The sequence below is a fragment of the Psittacula echo genome (assembly GCF_963264785.1).
Source record: "Psittacula echo genome assembly, chromosome: 4".
Lineage (NCBI taxonomy): Eukaryota > Metazoa > Chordata > Aves > Psittaciformes > Psittacidae > Psittacula > Psittacula echo.
Genome location: NC_137738.1, coordinates 6146017 through 6166462, shown reverse-complemented (window position 1 = coordinate 6166462; position 20446 = coordinate 6146017). Strand labels below are relative to the sequence as shown.

Genomic DNA, 20446 nt, shown 5'->3' with positions numbered 1-20446 from the left:
TGGAATTAAAACCGCATTTAACCTGAATTCAGAAGTTTGCTTTATCTCTGTTTCAGTATCATTAAGTTTTATAATTTCTTGCAGTGTATAATGTTGCAATAACTTTGTGCAAAAATGCCAGTAAGTCAATCTAATCAAGTATAATTGATTCACTATCAGCCTAAGCTGGTGAAATGCTAGCCTCAACTGGAAAAGGCTTTTTGTCCATGGACACTCTCGCTAATGTGACGTGGGCTGAATGTCTTAAGAATACACAAGTCAAGATCTAGATTAAAGGCCGAGGTGTCTTTTACAAGCTAAGACTTGTAAGGCTAAATGTCTGAACAGTCACTTGGCAGACCAGATTGTAAGAATATTCCCTGATGAACAACCCTACACATGCAGGGAAATGGGAAAGAAACTAAGGTGGTATTTTTCCAGCTTTTTAAAGTTATTTCTTATTTTTAACATACTTGTTCACCAGATGTTTTTCTGATAACATTTGCATCTCAGAATATGGTACATAAAGACATTAGAAAAAAATCTTGACCTCCGGTGGAGAACTTGTGTTAAATCGAGGATTTAAAATTCTTACACTTACAAAGTGCATAATCTCAAAAATATCAAATTAGACTAAGTATATTATTATGGAATTTCAAGATACAAATACACTTACCTCCTCAAAGAAATCTGTAGCTGTCCCTCTCTAATAAATAATTTCTTCACTGAACATGAAAAGTCATTACAAAATATAGGAATTCTGTCTTTTAGGCTTTCAATTTTGAGAGGTACTTAGATTTATTAAATGGATAAATTATGCTCCTTGGGATGTTAGTGAGCCCATGAGAAGAATTTCCAAAGATGCAAACTACATCACTTCCAAGAACCGTAGTTAAATCGGCATTTTATTAACAAATACTTTTTTGCTTTAGCAATTCACAGAGTGCTTCCAGAACAAGATTAAGAAATTGATAATGAAAAGAAGGAACAGATATAAATAACTGTCTTCTCTTTATTTGCCAACATTTACAAGACAAAACCATGTTGGGTAAATTCTATATTGTTTAAAGATCCTGTACTCATTGATTGTATAGTATGCATAAGATTAAAGTGGAGTGATTTCTTGATTCTGTCTTTACACATATTTTGTCTGTGCCCTTTCTACAAATCTAGCAGATGGCATCAAAAGAAAGCATAAGACTTAAGATACAATTCTAGAAACAAGATGTAGTAGCAGTTGTACCCCTCTGCTTATTGGTAAAGGTTAAAAACCACAATAGTGAGGAAGAAATTAGAGCACCATTGATACATTATTAAAAATTGACAGCAACAGCTGACTAAATTAAATTCAAAAAGTCCTTTAAAACAGGTAATAATGTTAATTATGGCAGATTTGGGAGTGGGGTGGAAATACCAATAGCAGGAAGATATTCACATTCTTAAGAGAACATTATTTTTCAAGATGGAAAACATGCAGTTAGAAACAAGCATGAGATGATACGTTTCTGTATGTATAATCACTTAAATTCTATCTAAAATCTAACAATTTATGCCCTCAACCATAATCAAGTTGAAAGTGTTGCATTAGACACTGTTAGAACTGGTACTTTTTTATTGCCTGGCTATAATTGTGTCTCTTATTTTGAAGCTCAGAAGTGCTACAATGACAAGTCCTGGTAGAAAAGCATAGAGTATTAGGAAATCTAGTGTGAACTGAGACAGTGCACCAGGATAGCTTTCTTCAATGAACCGATTTCCGTGAGAGAAGACACACACAGGATTAAGTGTAGTGGAACTGTCGGCTCCACCTGTTAAAAGAACGAAATAATTTCTTTAGCAGGCGAATCAGTAAAATTAAAACTCAGACTTCAGTATCTAGCTCATACATTTAATATACCTATCCCTAATGCTATTTTAATAATGAACTCTACCCATAGCAGGATTTCTCATCATTTTGGAATAAGAACAGGCAAGCCACATGTTTCTGCAGTTAATCTATGCTATATTTTTTTGAAGGGAAAAATAAAGGGTCATTAGGAGCCTTCTGGTTTGTTCGTAACCAAAGATCAATGGTTTTTCAGACATGTTGTCTGGAGAGACCTCAAGAAGTGAGTTGCCCAATGGGATAGACTTACAGTGCTCTTGTAATAAAGAGGGATGGGATGAATTAATGGAGAAGAAACATATAGCCTTGGAGAGGAGCATAGACACCTGGCGGCAAAGCCCAAAATAGCCTGTGTAGGTCCAAAGCTGTAAGGTTTAACCTTACTGATGGATGTTAGCTACTGACCCTGCCAACCTGATTGATTCTCTCATTTTGCCAGTTGTCTTGCTCACAAGCAGAAAAGTATAGCCTGACAGATCTAAGCTTAATATATGTAGTGATAACATTGGAACCAAAGCATCACTAGTATTAAGAGAAAACGTCCGGTCAGGTGTTACCTGTAAGTGCTCCCTGCACTGATATTTGATCTTATATTGTGCAATTCTATTGACCTTCTATTTGTCTAACACTGCTCTGATAAGCTCCTAACAGGCTGCAAAGTTCACCTTCCAAAACGCCCTAAAGCCAGGGTAAAAGAACTGAGATGAGAAAAATGAAGAACTGAATGAGAAATGGTTGGGAAAAAAGAATCAAGCTTTTGTCTTGCTTGCTGATATGATGTTATAGTCTTTACTAATTAATAAGCTTTTTTTTTAACACCTCAGAAGTTATCTTTATCAAGAGACTTGTACGTAGGAGGAAAATAAGCATCAACATCTCATTAAATAATTTACAATGGAATAAAAGGCTGATTTTCTTTTTTTAATGAACACTTACCGCATGTGAAGTTTAAGCCATAAAATTCATTGACTATGAGAATTTCACTGCTGTATTTTTGAAAGGTAAAATAACTGAGTATCTTAAAAATTCTTGGCATATCTTCAATGGTCCTTGAAGAAACAGAGAATTTAAACTGTCTTTTGGTATAGTCCAAGAGCCAATGCTACCCCAAATTAAAACAAACTAACTCTCATCTTTTTTTGTAGCCTGTTACAGACACAGTTCTTCGCTGTACCTGGAGGGTTTTAAAACAAAGTCCATTTTAGTGCTAAATGAGGGGACAGCCATGAAGGCTGTCTCTGACTGTGGTACAGTGTCATAACGTTCACCCATAACTTTATGGATAGTCACAAATAATCCTGTGAAGTATTTTGCTATTCACATTGCAGTGATAAAACTGAAAATAGCAAGATGCAATATAAAACTTAGTTGCAAAAAGTGTTGCTTCTGAAGTAAAAAACCATCTCCCCCCACTCCATCTTCAAAAACTATAAAAGACTGAATATCAATTCATGGGAATAACAACAAAAGATCAAAAATGAAGCAAAAAATAATAAAAAACCTTATGGAAATTTTGAAATAACATTATTCAACAAGACTGGGCAATTTCTGCACATAAAATAGAACCATCACAGACTGGTTTGGATTGGAAGGGACCTTAAAGCTCATTCAGTTCCAACCCCCTGCCACAGGCAGGGTCACCATCTGCTAGACCAGGTTCCTCCAAACCCCACCCACCCTGGCCTGGAACACTGCCAGGGACAGGGCAGCCACAGCTTCTCTGGGCAACCTGTGCCAGGGCCTCACCACCCTCAAACAGTGCAAGGCATAATTAAACAAATGAACAGAAAAACCCAGCAACCCAAGTCTCAATGCTATTTTTAACATCCTTCATTGCCTATGAAGAATAATCAAAGAGATTCATATTATAATATTAATTAGCAACATCTCTACTGTAAAATAAGTTTAGAAACCACTCTAATACTTTTAGAAAGTTATCATTAAGGGCATCAGACTATGGTAGCGGGAGTAACTTGTCACTTGTCATAATAACTTGTCACTGTAAATGTGCATCTTCCTGAAATGAGGTAGGGACCAATTAATTAGCTATTAACCTAGTTTTATCTCTTAAGCAAGTATTAACTGAGATCTGCTTTGAAGAGGCAAAGCAGCATCAACTTTGAGAAGCCTCGTACGCTTTTCCTGAGGACAACTTGACGGCATCAATTGTTAGGCTTACTTTTCATTGGAAAGATCACAAGTGAGCAACTTTGCAATTCATAATGCTGGCATAAGTAAAAATGAAAACATCATCTGAGCCAATAGGTACTAATCCCTAAGTTTTAGCTTCAATTTATTTGCAAAAAGTTAAAAAATATTTATTTCTAAAGTTATATATTTATATATATTTATATAACATACATATGTTATATACATATATACATACACATACATATATGTTATATAAACATATGTATATATTAACATATATAACAGATATTTATGTTATAATGAAAAATATTAACAATTTATTAATATCTAAAGTTATTAAGTGTCTAGTTTGTGTGTGTAGTACAAAGTCTGAGGTGATTATGTAGTTCTGCCTCTGAAGGATAACAGCTGCTCTGTCTTTCCATTGCTACTTGTGCTTTATTGTGCTCCTGCAACATAGCCTGTTCATGAAACTCTTCCGCAGGTAGATTATTTTAACATTACACCATAATGAAATTAAACTTTTTCCTACCTTACTAGTCCTGTTCCCACTGTCACACCTGCTGAATTAAGCAGCACCACTCCACTTTGGACTATGTTTGGGTTTTGAACCACACCAAGTACAGTAAGTGTTAGTAGTTCACCAATTATATGACACGCTAAGACAACAGCAAAGAAAATTCCAAATCTGGCAGCATCAGGATGCAACCCAACAATCCTGTACAAAAATGAGCAAAGGAACATTTAAAAACAGTGTTTGGGTACTAAACTTGGAAAGTAGCTTTTATTTCTGTTTGTATTTATTTTTTTTGCAATTACAGCTCATTAAGTGAACAGTTTATGCCTTAACCCATAGTATGCTGTTTGGAGCCTTAACATAAAGGACATCCTCTTAGTACCATGACAGATATATTAGGTTTTCTCCATCTAGATTAAAGAGAGCTATATAAATACGTACTTTGAAGCAGAAACCCGTGTAGTTTCAGGATAATCACCATGACTTACACAATCCCTTAAACTAACATCCTCCTCCTTCTAAAGTCTACACAGTTATTTATGTAAGTCACATATTTAAAGAATGTCTTTATGCAGATAATTAACAGATGGAATTTTGCTCTTTTGATACTGTGCATACAAATGCAAAACTAGATATATTCAATTAAATGCAAGGCTAATTGAACTCACCACCCATGTAATTCACTCAAATGCAATTTCCTTCATACTCCTACGCTTCGTAATACAACACGCTGTTCTGAGCTTTTCCTTACCTAATTGAAGAAAAAAGTCCCCCCAATCTGTACTAGAGATTAAAAAGTTAAGAAAGGCCAACAATTGATTGGCAAAGTTAATTCAGCCTTATCATGCATATTACAGATGACAAAACCTTTTATTACATGGTGACATGTTACTCTTTTTCAAAATACCTCACCTCAAAATTGCTTCACACTGGGTACAGGCTGCTTTGCTTAACTAACAAGCAGCTATATAACATTTTATTTTCTTTTTCCTTGCTCAGTGCAAGGCCCTATATTTTTATTCTTTTTTTTAATCTACCATATTTGAACATAATAGAAGTATTAATTTTCTCACAGGCTTTCCTGTAGCATTTTTCGTAACACCAGAATAATCTCTCTTATAAGCAGATGGCTGAACTCTTCAAGTAGTAAACACTGAACAAACTAACAGGTATTTAACAAAAAACCTTTAATCACAGATCAGTGCAGAAAAAACAACTTTCCAAAGTCCGGGCATAAAAGTATCACCTTCTCTGAAGTGCTCTAATACTTTACACAGCTATGTAAATACAAACTAGTAAATCTGGAGTAGGAATAAAAAGAGAAGAAAGCCTAAAAGAGAAAAAAGCCAAACCAAAGTAAACCAAAGAAACTCAAAGAGAGAATATTACAGCAATAAAACAGTAGGATGATGAAACTGTTAGAACATTTCCCAGAGGTATCTTTAGCTAGGAAAATCTGCATGAAGAGTACATTTACTTGAGTGCAAAAGTATTTGTTCTTGGCCAGATCTGCCTTGTGCCTCATCAGGTAAGAGTTTCGATCTGTCTGACCCTAGCTGTCTAACCCTACAAATACAAACTCTGAGGGAACGGCTTGTAAGAACACATAGGAGACTCCATCCAGGAAAGTTTAGTCCTGCACAGATACAATCTTCAAAATTTCATATAGAAACTTTATGCCCTATGAAGTCTAAGGGCACCTTGAAATCACTCTGACAGACCACTGATGGCTTCCACAACCACAAAGTAGCAAAGATACGCAGAGGCTGAGATAGAATGCTTTGTGTTGGAAGGGACCTTAAAGATCATATAGTTCCAACCCTCCTGCCATGGTCAAGGACACCTTCCACTAGAGCAGGTTGCTCCAAGCCTTGTCCAACCTGGCCTTGAATGTTGAAACGGATGGGACAGCCACAGCTTCTCTGGGCAACCTTGCCAGCACCTCACCACCTACACAGTGAAGAAATATCTGTAAATATTATCCATTAACCAGAACCACGCTCTTTATTGTTGATTGTGTTTGAAGCTACCAGAGCATAAGGGCAAAGTCTCCACCCTCACACATTTCCTGTTTAAGGAGTGTGACAAGCAGTGGCTTGTGATCTGTAGGAGCCCCACAAATCTTCCCCACTTTGAACCTGAAAAGGTGCTTTCCAAATGGCTGCCTTCAGCAACTAGCTCTCTAGTGGGCAGATAGAAGGGCTCTGGTGAGCAGAGGCATCCCCTCCATGCACTTACTGGGAGGAGGACCAGCTTTTTGCTTGTTTGTAAAAAAGGACTTCTCAGGGAGCACTGCCTGAAGCAGGCAGTACTAACTGCTTTCAGGAATAAAATCCCAGGTAGCTAAGGGGACAAACAGAAAGATGGCCTTACTTGAACAAAGCTGCTACTTTTAAAATCATCACCAAACTACAAAAAACCAACCCATGCACACAAGTCCTCGTGTCTGGAGGAGCAGAAATTGCCCTCTCAGACTTTTTGTCATCTGGGAGCTGACAGTTACTGAGATCCCTAATAGAAAGAATTAGGTAAATGCTGAGCACTTCACCACATTACCTACTACAGGCCTGGAAGAAGGAGAAAAATGTTACCTTTTTTTCCTGAGTTTTTCTAGATGAGAAAACACCTATTTCAAGATTCCCATGCAGACTAGCTCCCTACGCAGAAGTTCTTACTCTATAGTCCAAGCAATTTGGTGCAGTTTTACTTCATCCATTTTCAAACTGCCCAAGCGCATCTTATTGAAGAGTGAGAGCACTAACATGCACAACTACAGCAGAACAGCTCCTGCATTCCGTCTCTTTTACAAGGGTCTACCCACTTATAATTTCTCAAAGCTAACTGGAGAACATGCATCCAACAAGCCAAGCCTACTGTTCCTTTGTACACATTTTGCTATAGACTACCACCTGATTGCAACTTTACTGCCAGCTGTCACATGAACAGAAACATTAACTTCAGTGCACTACACTCCTTTCATAATTAGGAAAACAAAACAAACACAACAAAACAGAAAAAGATTGAAAGACAGAAATTCCTAATTACTTTTTTATTAGCTTACATACGCAGCCGTAGAATCTATTAAGTTTGGATTAAGGAAGTAGAAGGCGAGAAATCAATGGGACAGAATGAAGAAGAATAGACATGTATGATAGATAAGGCAATGATCAGATGAAATACTTCATCACCCCATTCAGAAGTACTACTACACAACAATGCAAGCAAATGAATGTACTGGGGTGGGGAGGAAATCAGGTTTTACAATCAACCCCTTTCTCTCACTGTCAGAAATCTACTTTAGTGCCTCTCTCTGGAGAGTGGGAGAGAAGGATCTAGATCTCATCACTTCCATATGCTATAGCTAAACCACAAAACTCTCAGGAAATATACAGCTTGGTTACTTTTTACCCCCTCTTATTTCCTGCTTTTCAAAAATGTAATGTAAAATTACACTTTTCTGTTTATTTGACACAAGAATGACAAATGCCCCACCCTCATTAAAACCTCCCAAGTTACCTAGAGAACTGGTAACTTACTCAGAAAGTGTTTTAATACTGCGTGAAAGGCTAAAATTGTATCATCTTCCCTTAAGCTTGCTCTGTAATCATTCTAAGAGACAAGAGTAGGAAGCCATGCCAGGAGGCCTGTTGCTCACATAGGAATTTAAACTGGTAATGAAAAGAGAATAACAATCCAGTGGATGGCACAAATGCTTACCAGTAAATAAAGATGCAGAAAATTGCCACGCTGATGACACTGAAGGGCAAGAAATGTACTATATAAGCTAGAAGCATTTGCCACTTCTTGTACAAGCCATCTTTACTTTCCTGGTCACTGATAGCACGTAAAGGTGGGACTGCAATAAATATAGAAGAAATAAATTAAATCACTATTGAATAAAGAGATCAAGACTTGTTGCTATCAAAAATGACCTGGAGCACAGAGACTTTTAAGAATCTATCAGAAACATTCAGTCTAAACCAGTCTGATCATGTTTCCCCCCACTATAAATGCAATAAATGATCCCCACAGATTGCAAAAGTTGATAAGTTTAATGAAAGAGTCCTATCTAGGCAGCACACAGGAGAAGCTTCTCTTTTTCGCAGATATAAATTAAAGGCCTGAAAAAACTGCCATCATTGGATCATTTCTTGAGGTGTTCTGATCTCAAGGTGATGACAGGGGTACATGTTACCTACATGAGCATAACAGTGTTTAGGACTGTAAATAGAAGCTACTGTTGGTCTTAGTATGGCAGAGAAGAGAGCTGTAAGAGAAACACCTTCTAAGACAAATTTAATCATTCCATAATATTGTTAAATCTAATTATGCTTTATTGCTGTCAAAGCTGGTTTATAATTTTATCTTTTCCATGTCTTTTGTTTTTCTCTCATTTAAGATGTTAACTCCAGACTTAGACTTTGTCCTGCCTTTATCACACTACATGCAGGCAAGTTAAGGGCTCTTGCACAATTTAGCATAAAGCCTCCATACACAGGCCAGCTGTAAAAAGGAGAGGCAGAAATTGAGGTGTATTCCATCATTAAGTGCAATGGAGCCCCTCTGATTAGTTGGCTTATCTTTTTCTGTGGTGTAAAGCTTCCTGCTGCTTTGCCTTCGAATTTAATGCCTCTGTATCAGCTCTGACATTACCCAAAACTGTTAAGATCCTTTAAATGACTATCTTCAAAAAGTATTTATAAAGTAGTGGCAGTAATACTTGCTGCTGCACATAATACAGAACTGAAACTCACAAAGGACAACACCGTTGAGCATCCCTGTGTAGGGGGAGGCACTCACACACTGGTAGACCAGCCCCACACGGTCCTGCACAGCTCCTTGTTCCAGATCATTTCTTAGTCTAAGAAGGAAAAATGCTACAAACAAGCCAAATAGCAGATTCTGGAGGAGACGCATGATGATGCCCATCTTATCTCTGGAGAAGTTTCTTGTTATCCTCCTGATAATGAAACAAAACAATAACACCACCAAAAGATTAGTGAGTAAGAAAAAAAGATTATTCTTTTTTAAAAAAGGAGGGGAAAAAACAGATAAAAAAAGATTTACCGTACAAGAATCCACAATTGGCAAAAGGCATTGGGTGAGTCTTTGTTTTTGAATGGAATTGGTGTCAGCTCTTTCATACTCTTTGTTTTTTCAATGGTTGCCAGTACTTTGCTAAAGATCTCCGAGTTTTTGTAGGCTGATACAATTACCTGAACCCTATTGTAGGTTTCAAGTTCACGTTCCTTGCTTCGGGTGTCCATGGATGCCAGATCCACTGTAAATTTACGAAGTGTTTAGAATCATAGAATCAAGGTTAGAAAAGACCTTTAAGATCATCCAGTCCAATTGTCAACCCAGGACCACCAAGTCCACCACTAAACCATGTCACTGAGGGCCTCATCTACATGAGTGATCCCACCATGTCCCTGGGCAGCCTGTTCCAATGGCTGGGCACCCTTTCAGTGAAAAAAAATTTCCTAATACCCAATCTAAACCTCCCGTGGCACAGCTTGAGACCATTACTTCTTGTTCTATCACTTGTTAGTTGGGAGGAGAGACCAGCTGCCTCCTGGCTCCATCCTCCTTTCAGGTAGTTGTGGCACTTGTATACACATAATTTTCCATTCATACCTCTTTCCCCCACTTGCAGCTAACTTTTCCTTGTCTCTTTCCTCAAATCTGCAAAGAAGGAAAGGACCATGGAAGTATTCAAGGTTTCTTTCACTCCTCCTTTCCATTAGAAGCAACACGAATGAATAACTGTGCAGCCACAGAAATCTCTGTGGTTTGTGGCTTCTGTAGGACCCTGGAGCTCAAGTCCTTTTATCTGGAAATGCAAGGACCAAATGGTGTGGTCAGACTTTCAGTATTCTCCTTGCACAGCACAGCGCCGTGCCACTGGTGAAGCACTACTGCTGCCAAGAGCAAGACAGAGCATCAGCTGAGGATGAACACTGATGAGGATGAAGAGTTGACTTTCTAGTCATGTATTTCTCATTTTTTCAGGCAAATGCTCAGACATGGTTCCCTGATTCCCCCTTGTCTTCTACCTACTTCTCCATGACCCCATAACAATGGAGCTTTATTTTTCAGTCAGAGATCATGCTGCACAGACATCGCTTTTCTCTACTTGAGCTGTTACTGCATTGTTGTGCTTGGGTTTCACCCACCTCCTTCTCAGACATACTTCTGTTTTAATGTGAAGTTAAAGGGTATTCAGCAGGCCAAATTCCTCTAGCAGGCTCAGCCCAAGCTTAAGAAAGCATTACTTACTGCCATGGAACTTATGAAAAAGTAAATACTTCACATAGTTAATGTTCCTTTCTAATAAATCCACCTATACCTATTCCTGACACCAGCAATTCTTTTATTAGCAGATGGGAACCTTGTGTTGGGCTATTTGTACAAGTCACACAGATTCAGCTATAGTGCTGAAATTCATTAGAAATTTCCCTTTTCCCTAATAGCAATGAATTACGTAGGGTTTCAAAAACTAGATTGTTGTTCTCAGGAATTTTTTTCATTCTTGCAGGCTTTTACATTACTCTACATTTGATAAGGCATCTTCGTCAGTTATTTATTCCTCAGGTTTATGCCCTCCTCAGATTTCAGTTTTACCGTGTTATGCTGAACTTCAAAATACGTCTTGAACAAGAGAAAAGGAGGCCTTGCCCAAGATTCTTAATTTGTCCTCAAAATCTGAATTAGACTTATGAATACTTCTCTGGTGTTTTGAAAGCTGGAATTCAGCATAATTGTCTTTAATGACAAAAAGAATCCAAAATCAAGTCTTCGCTTTTGTAAATATGAACATCTGAAATGCAGACACTTTTTAAAACTTGGCCAGTGTCACTTGCTGAAAGTTATGCAGGAAATAAATGGCAACCATATCTGTTTTAATAAAATGATAACACCAACTAGTCACTAGACCAAATAGCTAATGCCTACATGCAGTTGTACTTTTTTAATAAACACATGTAACTTTTCAATAATATAAGCTTCACTCAGTATGTAGGCTCTATTTTCCTCTTCTGCTGGTGCAAAATAGTATCAGGATCCGTCCCTTCATTCACATCATTAAATCACATGAAAAACACAAACTACCAATTTTCCAAAGACTAAATATTCTGATGATTCTTTGCTCTAAACTGTATTTTTTCCTTTTCTTGTCACATTCAAAGGTTGACACTTAAAGAATGCAGTACTCTCTTTACCAAGGTTTTTTAAAAGTGGGTCTAAATCTCAACTCATCTACGCTTTTCAAGACTATTCAAATTCATGAAAGCAAAATTATCCTCACTGTCACACTAGTATTTTGAGCTTCATCCCATTCCAGCTTCATGTCAACAACCATCCTCTCCTCTCTGAGTTTTGGATGCCATCTAGACAATAGGAAAACACTGCCTCTTCTGAATACAGCTTTTTGGATTGGTCAGATTCCTTAGTTAATGCCTAGCTAGTATCCTCAAAAATCAGCTTACATACTAGATTCAAAAAGAAAGATATATGCACATATGTATGTATGCACACATATATGCGCATGCACATACACATTCTTTTCAAACATATATTTGCAGGGATCAGTCATCCCATACTTATTCTACATCCTTCCCTCCAGGAAGCAACTCTTTCCAGCTGCTTGGCATCTCTGAGTATGTAAGAGCATAGGACTTTCCACACTTTTGGGATCAATTTGATTTTCCAACATCTGGTGGACAGCCATAAGGAGATGCCATCAGGAATCTGCAGGTTACATGAAGCTGAGATTCCTTTTTTATTGGTGGCTTATTTCTTTCTGCTGTGTTTCAGACCTACTGCAAACTTGTGCTGGTTTATGGAGTCTGTGGAAGTTACATAGGCCCAACCCCCTCTCTGAGCTGAAAATAATTACAGAGTTGGAGAAGAGTTCAAATTCAACACATTTCTATCTATATAAATAAGAAGGAAGAAATTCTTTAATGTTAGGGTGGTGAGGCACTGGAATGGGTTGCCCATGGAGGTTGTGAATGCTCCATCCTTGGCGGTGCTCAAGGCCAGGTTGGATGAGGCCTTGGGTGGCATGGTTTAGTGTGAGGTGTCCCTGCCCATGGCAGGGGGGTTGGAACTAGATGATCTTAAGGTCCTTTCCAATCCTAACTATTCTATGATTCTATGATTCTAAATATAATTTAATATGGCAAACAAAACAACTTGTTTGTTTAAAGGAAACCTTTTTTTTTTCATCAAAACAACTTAGGCAAACTTACCATAGAAGTCAAAAGGATTTGATTGCTCAGGACAAGAATAGCCACAGTCACTAAAAAAAGTGATCATTTCCATAGGGTTCCCACAGAAAACCATTTCTCCAAAGCTCATGATGGCTATTTTGTCAAATAACTGCAGGAGGGCATATGAATATATTAGCAATACATATTGAGGAGAAGTGCATTAATTCTGAAGTACAGCTACTGTCTTGGTAATAAAAATGCTTTGACAGGAAAAATAATTTTGACACATTCAAACTTTCTTACTATATTTCTCTCAAAGGAAGTTTACCCTTCCTTTCACTCCTCTTGGTGGTTATACAAGATGACACATCTTAAAGCTCTTTAAACTAGTAGTTCTCATGTCAGGGACAGCAACATACAGAGGTAATCCACAAATGGAAATGGGAGCTGTGGCCTTCTGGCTTCACTTCTAATGCACCTTCACTTATTGACTGATCTCTTTCAGTACTTAATAGCCCCAGACTGTAAAATCCCCAAATTGTTGGAAGATTATCCTTAAGTGCTTAAGGACTTTAACAGCACTGCTCTCTGGGTGAATATTTGGCAGGTCAGGGTTCCCAACAGCTATGGTCAATCCATATTCCCAAGCCACCAGAACTGCTTTCAGTCCAGAAAAGCACTCTCATTTCCCTCTGGCTTCCTGACCACTTATGCTCAATTCAGTTCATAGGGAAGAGGTGCCTTGCATTCAATGTGGTGGGCCGTGGATGTGTCAGAAGAGCAAAGTGCAAAACAGTAATGGGAAGGGAGAGGTGTTTTCCTCATCACAAGCCCTGAAAGGCAGACCTGCCCCATGATGCCACCAAGGTGTACCCACATCACCTGACATAAAGAGGAAAAAAGATAGTTATTTTTCCCCAAGTCATGGCTTTATCCGTCCCAAGTTGCAATTATTACTGAAATGTGAATATGTAAAGATAAATAAAGTTCTAGTTTTTACAGTGCATGTACAACTGGAAGATTTGCATGGCTTCTCCCAGGTTTTTTGGCAGCTGTGTAACACAAAGCTTAGGCAGTCAGTGTGCATAGTATTTTCACAGGGCAATATGTTACCTAAAGTGCCCTGTGACAGGCAGAAGGCCAGAGCTATAAAGTTCAAGACAAGCCTGTATTCATATGGGGGAAAGGAAGAGAGCCTTTGAAGGCAACTATACTGCATATTGTACTTTTATCCTCAAAACAAAAGCAAAGAGTAGGTAGATATCATTTACCCTGAAGAGTTCTGAGCGAGGCTGGTGAATTGTAATAATCACTATCCTGCCCCTGTGTGCAAGTTCCGAGAGAAGGGAGACAATCTGCTTTGCAGTTAGGCAGTCCAGCCCTGTTGTTGGTTCATCAAGCAGCATGACCTCTGTGAAATGAGAAGGAATAGCATTAAAACTCAGGTAAATGGGGAGCAAATGTTCTAGCTTCTGCCTTTGAAGCTAATTTGGCACATAATATAGAAATTACTTTACATGTGAAGTTCCACATATAAAGCAGAGTATGTATAGATATTGCCATGATGTGATCTCTAGGTTTTAGTTAGCTTCAGTGGTTCAGTTTCAATGACGAGTAATAAGGACATAAAAAACTACTACAGGATCAGAGCATAATGATTTTTTTCTAAGTTCAGATGAAATCTGAAAATTACCAAACTAGGTTTGATGTATACATCTGCTTCTAAGAACAATAATGACAAATTTCAGTATGTATACAAATGTAAATATAACTGATATAATTGCCCAGAATCTATAATCCAAATTAAATCTTTATACACACACTGAATTTGTTACGAACAAACTAAGAGTTGTTAAAATACAGCATACGTAATTCCATAGACGGGGGAGGCAGTACTGCATTTTCTTTGTGTTTTTATTGCACATGGAAAGCTAAAAGTTACACTCAAATCCATTATTTTTACATAGATGAGTCATGACACAGAAGTTTAAGGGTCAGGATAAGGAGGGAGAAGCACTTTCTCTCAAAGTTTATTTACAGAGAATTACTGTAGTGTTTACGATAGGGTTTAGTGAGCTTCCTGAGCAAGAATTAGTCCCAGTGAACTCTCTAAGAGTTTCCAGTAGCAGTGATAGACCTCACTTTGCTACTTAAATGCTCCTTCCTGCCTGGTATGCAGTCCTAGCACATCTGCAGGAATATGAGGACTCTAGAATCCAATAAACGCATGCTATACATTCACTCCCTAAGACTTTGATACACTTAAGAAACCATTTCAAAACTGAGAAAATTTACTGTCCTGTTTCCCATGGCTAATTCATCTAGTTACTTTGATTTTCATTCACCTTTTTCTTTTTTGATCTGACACTCTAAACCAGACATGGTTTAATGGCAGCTACTCCACTAAAAGGCTCAGTGCTTGCTCATTTATAGCAATAATGCACTCAAAACCTAGAAAATAATGGGCCATAACCAATATGTCATACATGGGAAGAGTAAGCCCAGAAAGACTTGAAATGGATAAATGCAAATTTAAATCTATGTTTAGTCCCTAAGATTTTGAGATTGTCTGCTTTCCAAGATCAACTAATAGATTAATGGCAAACTTCAATTCCTGCTCATCCTTTTCTGTCACTACTAGACTGGCTTTGCTGAATTACAGAATATAAATGTCTTTGTATGTTAAAGTGGTTTATGGAGACCCATGGTAGGAGTATAAGGTGACACTGCTTTGTTTAACTTCGAAAATCTATGCATGGTACTTACTGGGATCTTGTAATAGCTGGGCTCCAATTGAAACAAGACGTCTCTCACCCCCCGAAATTCCTGCAAAATTATGGCTTCCAATTATTTTGTCAGCAATGTGGCAGAGACTCACCTCAGCCATAACTGCATCTACCTGAAAAATAATTACAATTTAGAAAGACTAAACACAGTCCAGCCCAGATACCTGTGTGTAAACGAAAAAATGAAATAAAAAGACATAATTCTAAGCTATGGCTTTCTCAATATGCTGTTTGCAGACACTCTATTTGGAAGATATCTGGCTTCATTATTTTTAATATGTTATTTCAATTTCTTTTTATTTTATTTTCATGTATTCTGAAATGAGTACAGTTTTAGCGTCAGTTGACATTAAGAGATTAAAAGGTGCGACTAGAAGTTAAGGTATGCAGAATAATATGCTGGTCTGGCTTCAAAAATAAGGGAGCAGAAAGCACATCAATTCTGGGGAAGTACAAAATACTGAGTGGAAGATAGGTGAAAAGAGAAGACAGAAAGCAAGAGCCTTTGGCCAGGGATATCGAATCTTTACTCTCAAGAGAGGCCAAAAAGAGTCCTTTAATAGATCTGGAATACACCTATTTTATCAGGAAAGTAGCTTGTATGTAGCTTATTAGACCAGCTTTTTGGAGCTGTTCTGTGCAGTGGAAGCCAGCCTACAGAGCCAGAGTAGTGTCAAAGTCACCACTGTTGCCCATGAAACTTGCCAGCACACATAGCTCTAAACACCCTAGAGAACTGTGTTTCTCAGCTGGGGAAGGGGAACTGACCTCGATGCCAACAGCAGTATCTGTAACAGTAACTGCCTCAGCTCTGGGGAAAAAAGTTTTGTCCCAACGCAATGGTGATTCCCCAGGGCATCAGCACAAGTCCCTTGCAGAGGAGGGAGCACCAGAGAGCTTGTGTCCTACTCCTCAGCAGGAGGATTTCTCCTCGATTGCAGAATGAGGATTACAAAACCTTGTGAACGTAAAACACAGCCATGGATGGAAAGTGCTGCTGGTGAAAGCATTACATGACATCATGTCTGCCTTTCTGGTGGAAGATGATAAAATACAGACCTTATTTCTGATTAAGTCATCGGAGCATTTCTGAAGAGTTAGTAAAGCAGTGTAGGTTAGAGTCTCACGTACGGTGAGGAAGCTTAACAAAGTGTCACTCTGAAAAAAAAGGTTGAAGAGGAAGAAGCAGTTTATCCTGCAGTAATTAAGATCTTGCCCCTACTTGCACAACCTTCATTCATTCATACATTTTGTTAACTGCTTTGTAAATTGACTAGTAAAATCACAGTCAGATTACATTACTCCATTGCATCAGCAACTTTACTTTTTTAAAATTAAAGGAAGCACAGCACACAAATAAAATGCAGAAATCAACCTGTGGCACATAAGACAAGCAGTCTCTTAATTGTTTCTTCTTCAGCTGACACCCATTCAAGTACACATCACCAAATAAATTGTCTTTATGTCCCAGTCTTCCTGATATCGCATCCAGAAGTGTTGTTTTTCCAGATCCTTTAAAACAAAAGGAATTAATCATGTGGTGAAAGGAATTACATGATTTTAAGAGCAGTAGCCTCAATTGGATGGAGACACATGAAAAGAAGAAAGTATTTTTTTCTCAATAACATTAAAATAATAAGTCCTGAGAATGCAGCTAGTTAAAGGGAATTAAATGGAAAACATAGAATGTGCATAATTTGTCATTTAATTCATACAAATTCACACTTCTTAGTTAAACATTTGGGTTTAGAAGTAACGTTATCTCTTAATGAAGTTATAATTGTTAGTTAGATGACAGAAGATTGAACTCTGAAAACCAAGCACCACAGAGATTAAAACTGCAATATCATTATTTAAAACACAGACCTCAGTCACACTCATACCACTGTGGAAGCCACCGGTGCTTGTTTCCATCTTATTTCTTTTAAAGTACTGGAAAAACTTACCTGAATTTCCTAAAATCCCCATAATCTGGCCACTCTCTACGTGAAATGAAATATCCTTAAGTATTTGCCGGGTCCATTTTTTATAATATAAAGAAACATTCCACCATGGGCCAATGTGTTCCCTTGGAAAACAAACATGTAAAAAAATTAGAGGAAATTTAGAAAATTTGCATACAGCTAGCGAACACTTTATAGCTACTTGCATGTGGGATGGGAGCCTGAAGGTGTTTTAAAATATTGGGAGGGGGGAAAGGGGAAAATACCTTCCCCCCCTCACTCCCCTAGGCTTTAACATTTTAACTTCAGCATTATCTGGAAGATAAAATGAAGTCTGAAAAGATTTTTTCAAACTGACAGCTGGGATGCTTTCAGATCACAACAAAAGGGGAAACTTTAACTGAGGCTTTACTTGTTGATGATGCTTGCCAGCTATTAATCCACATGTTTTCTTATGGCCTCACATTATCTGTCTGGCAACCGTAAGAAAGGCAGAGGTAAGGGGCACAACCTTTGGAAATCTCCTTTAAAGCCTCTCCTTCAGAGACATGCGAAGAAGAACTGGTGAACCCTCTGAAGAACAGACTAGCTCTGCTTCCCTCAATCCAGGCACTCAAACCCTGTGGTGGGCAACCCAGCACCATGAGGAGGGCAGCCTGGCAGTGTTCCTCCTTTACTGGGCTGAAGCTAAACCCATGGCCCACCGGTCCCAGCCTCTCTCCCCTGTGGTCAGAGCAGCACCTGGCAGGCAGGGGCTCACCATGCAGCCCTCCCCAGCCCTACCTGACGGTATAGGAGATGTCCTGCACACTGATGCTGTTGGAGGGCTGCACCACGGCTTTCACCCTGCCTGTCTGCCCATCACTGTCGCTCCTCTCCAGGGTGGGAGACATTCTGCCCGACATCGACATCTTCCAGTGCTGGGACCCTGTAGGCTCCCTTCCTCACGCTGCTGGCCAGGTGCCTGATGCTGCCACCACCATGCTTTCCACAGAACCAGGCAGGGGCAGCTCTCCGCTGTCCCCAGGTCAGAGCAGGTCGCTGGCCCTGGTGCTTGCCACCTGAGAAAGTGCCTAAAAGAAAATAAAGGGGCTTTAAGTTCCTCCTTTTTCCTGAAAACAACTGATAGGCGGTTAGCTGAGGCCGCTATCTGATGTACCTTTAGCCAGGGCTGTTACTTCCCTAGAGGAGGGGAATATTTCCCTGTCCACAGGGCCATGCCAGCTGCAGAGACACAGAGTGCCACCAGAAATGGGGCTGCGGTGAAGGTGCTTGGAAAGCACTGAGCTCAAAACCAAGAGGAGAAGGATTTCTACAGCTTTTGAAGAGCCAATAGTCAACCAACCACAGGGAGCAGGACCTTCCACCACCAACATGGAGGAAGACATTGAAACTATCTCTCTGGATAGTGCCAGCTGGAGCCAGGTGGCACACAAGGACGTGATGGTGAGTGAGACCCGCAAGAAGGGACCCAATGGGCTTAGCTGTCCTGGAGCTACAGTGCTGGCTTGGGAGCTGGGACAGGCAGGTGGTCAGCCTGCCAACCAGGCTTCTACGCAGGCAGCGAGACCTTACCTCCCTGCTCCAGCTCTGAAATGGGAAGTGGAAAACATTCTCACCCCCCACAAGAACACACTGGGGATGTGGCTAGTGCCATGCAAGCTGTGCGAGGGCCATGGTGGTGAAGCTGAGGGATGGGATCTTCAAATAGGTGTATGGATCAGAAAGTCCCTGAGCATGAGCTGGACTGGCTTTCCCAGGATGTGCCTTTGGACTGCAAACCAGCTCCATGTGTTTGCTGGGAAATACCTGGTTTTTAAAAAATTAAATTTAACATAAGTAAGAGTGCGAAGTGCTTTTGCAGTGGGGGGAGCTTGGAGGGCTTTAATGTGGCCTGAAAGGCTCTTTGTTTTCACATTGCTGACTGCTGTGTATCTAGACTGAAAGGATTAATTAGCCTCGTTTGCTGTGAGAATAAGAGGTGCACACACAGATGGTGATCACCATCTGCCAAAGACACCTAAGGCATGATAGGGTCTGCTATGCACTGAACAGGTACATTTGCCTTGGCTAGGGTATAAGTGGGACTTGTAGGAAAAGCACAAGTTTACAGGAGAAACATGGCTAGTTGGAATGAAAACTACAGGCATTTAAACCCAAAGCCTGAAAGCTGCCTCAGCAAAGCCTTCTAGATTGCAACTATATGAAAAAGGTTAACCAAGGCAAGGAGAGACTGTTATTTTAACCGATATCCCAGAATCCTAAGTTCCAGTTGACAAACCGTGAATTTAAAAAAATCAAAAGAGGAGAAAAAGAGATTGTACTTGTGGTTGCACACTTACTTGTTCATAAAGCCTCCAAGTTAATGAATCCCTGTCAATGATGAACTTACTTCCAGTAAGCCTTAATTTTTAGCTGTCATAACTTATGAATTTCAACATGCACCATTTTGATCCACTAGACAAACATCACTGAAGCAGTGTATTTTTTCCTCAAAGAAATCGCGTCCAGTCTTTTCCTAGTGGTGTAATATTTATCTCCATTTTGACACTGATCTCATTTAAACTGAAAGCAAATAGAAGAGCATAGCACAGCATGTTTGGCTCTCATACATGCAGCTAGAACAAAGTACGTTTCCTGCCTATTAAAAGATAACTCATTTCAACCCTTTAGACTTCTGCACTACTGTAACTCACCAACAATACTGTTATATCCCATAAAATATAATTCCCTTTGTGTTTCACCTTTTCTGAGCTCAAGTTTTAACAGCACTTTAGGCATTATAATTAACTATTGTAATTAACCTAATAACTTTTTCAGACCAAAGCCCAGAATGCCGAGGATGCCCAGGATACTATTTTTTGCTCTGAAGATGACAACAGTCTGTATTTCACATATAGCGGAGAATCAAATATTCTCGAGGTCAAAGAACTCAACTACCAGGTGAAAGTTGTAATTTACATACTCGCTTC

The 20446-nt window shown here is 39.1% G+C and overlaps 2 protein-coding genes across 2 annotated transcripts in view; one reads left to right on the top strand and one right to left on the bottom strand.

Annotated features, from left to right (window-relative positions):
- The window catches only part of LOC308219692 (ATP-binding cassette sub-family G member 8-like), a gene marked incomplete at both ends in the record, with an annotated part of 53733 nt that overhangs the window by 21033 nt on the left and 12254 nt on the right, over window positions 1–20446 (top strand). Inside the window, one exon of the mRNA XM_080614997.1 lies at window positions 20307–20417. Within this exon, the coding sequence (XP_080471123.1) occupies window positions 20307–20417 (111 nt within the window). The remainder of the gene's footprint in view (window positions 1–20306; window positions 20418–20446) is intronic.
- Window positions 1591–18379, bottom strand: ABCG5 (ATP binding cassette subfamily G member 5; the record flags this gene model as incomplete). Its single annotated transcript, XM_080616301.1, has 13 exons — window positions 1591–1787; window positions 2801–2913; window positions 4548–4733; window positions 8250–8388; window positions 9287–9492; window positions 9600–9813; window positions 12785–12914; window positions 14017–14156; window positions 15512–15640; window positions 16587–16689; window positions 16907–17043; window positions 17478–17599; window positions 18258–18379. The coding sequence occupies 13 exons, from the start codon at window positions 18377–18379 to the stop codon at window positions 1591–1593; spliced, it is 1938 nt and encodes a 645-aa protein (XP_080472427.1).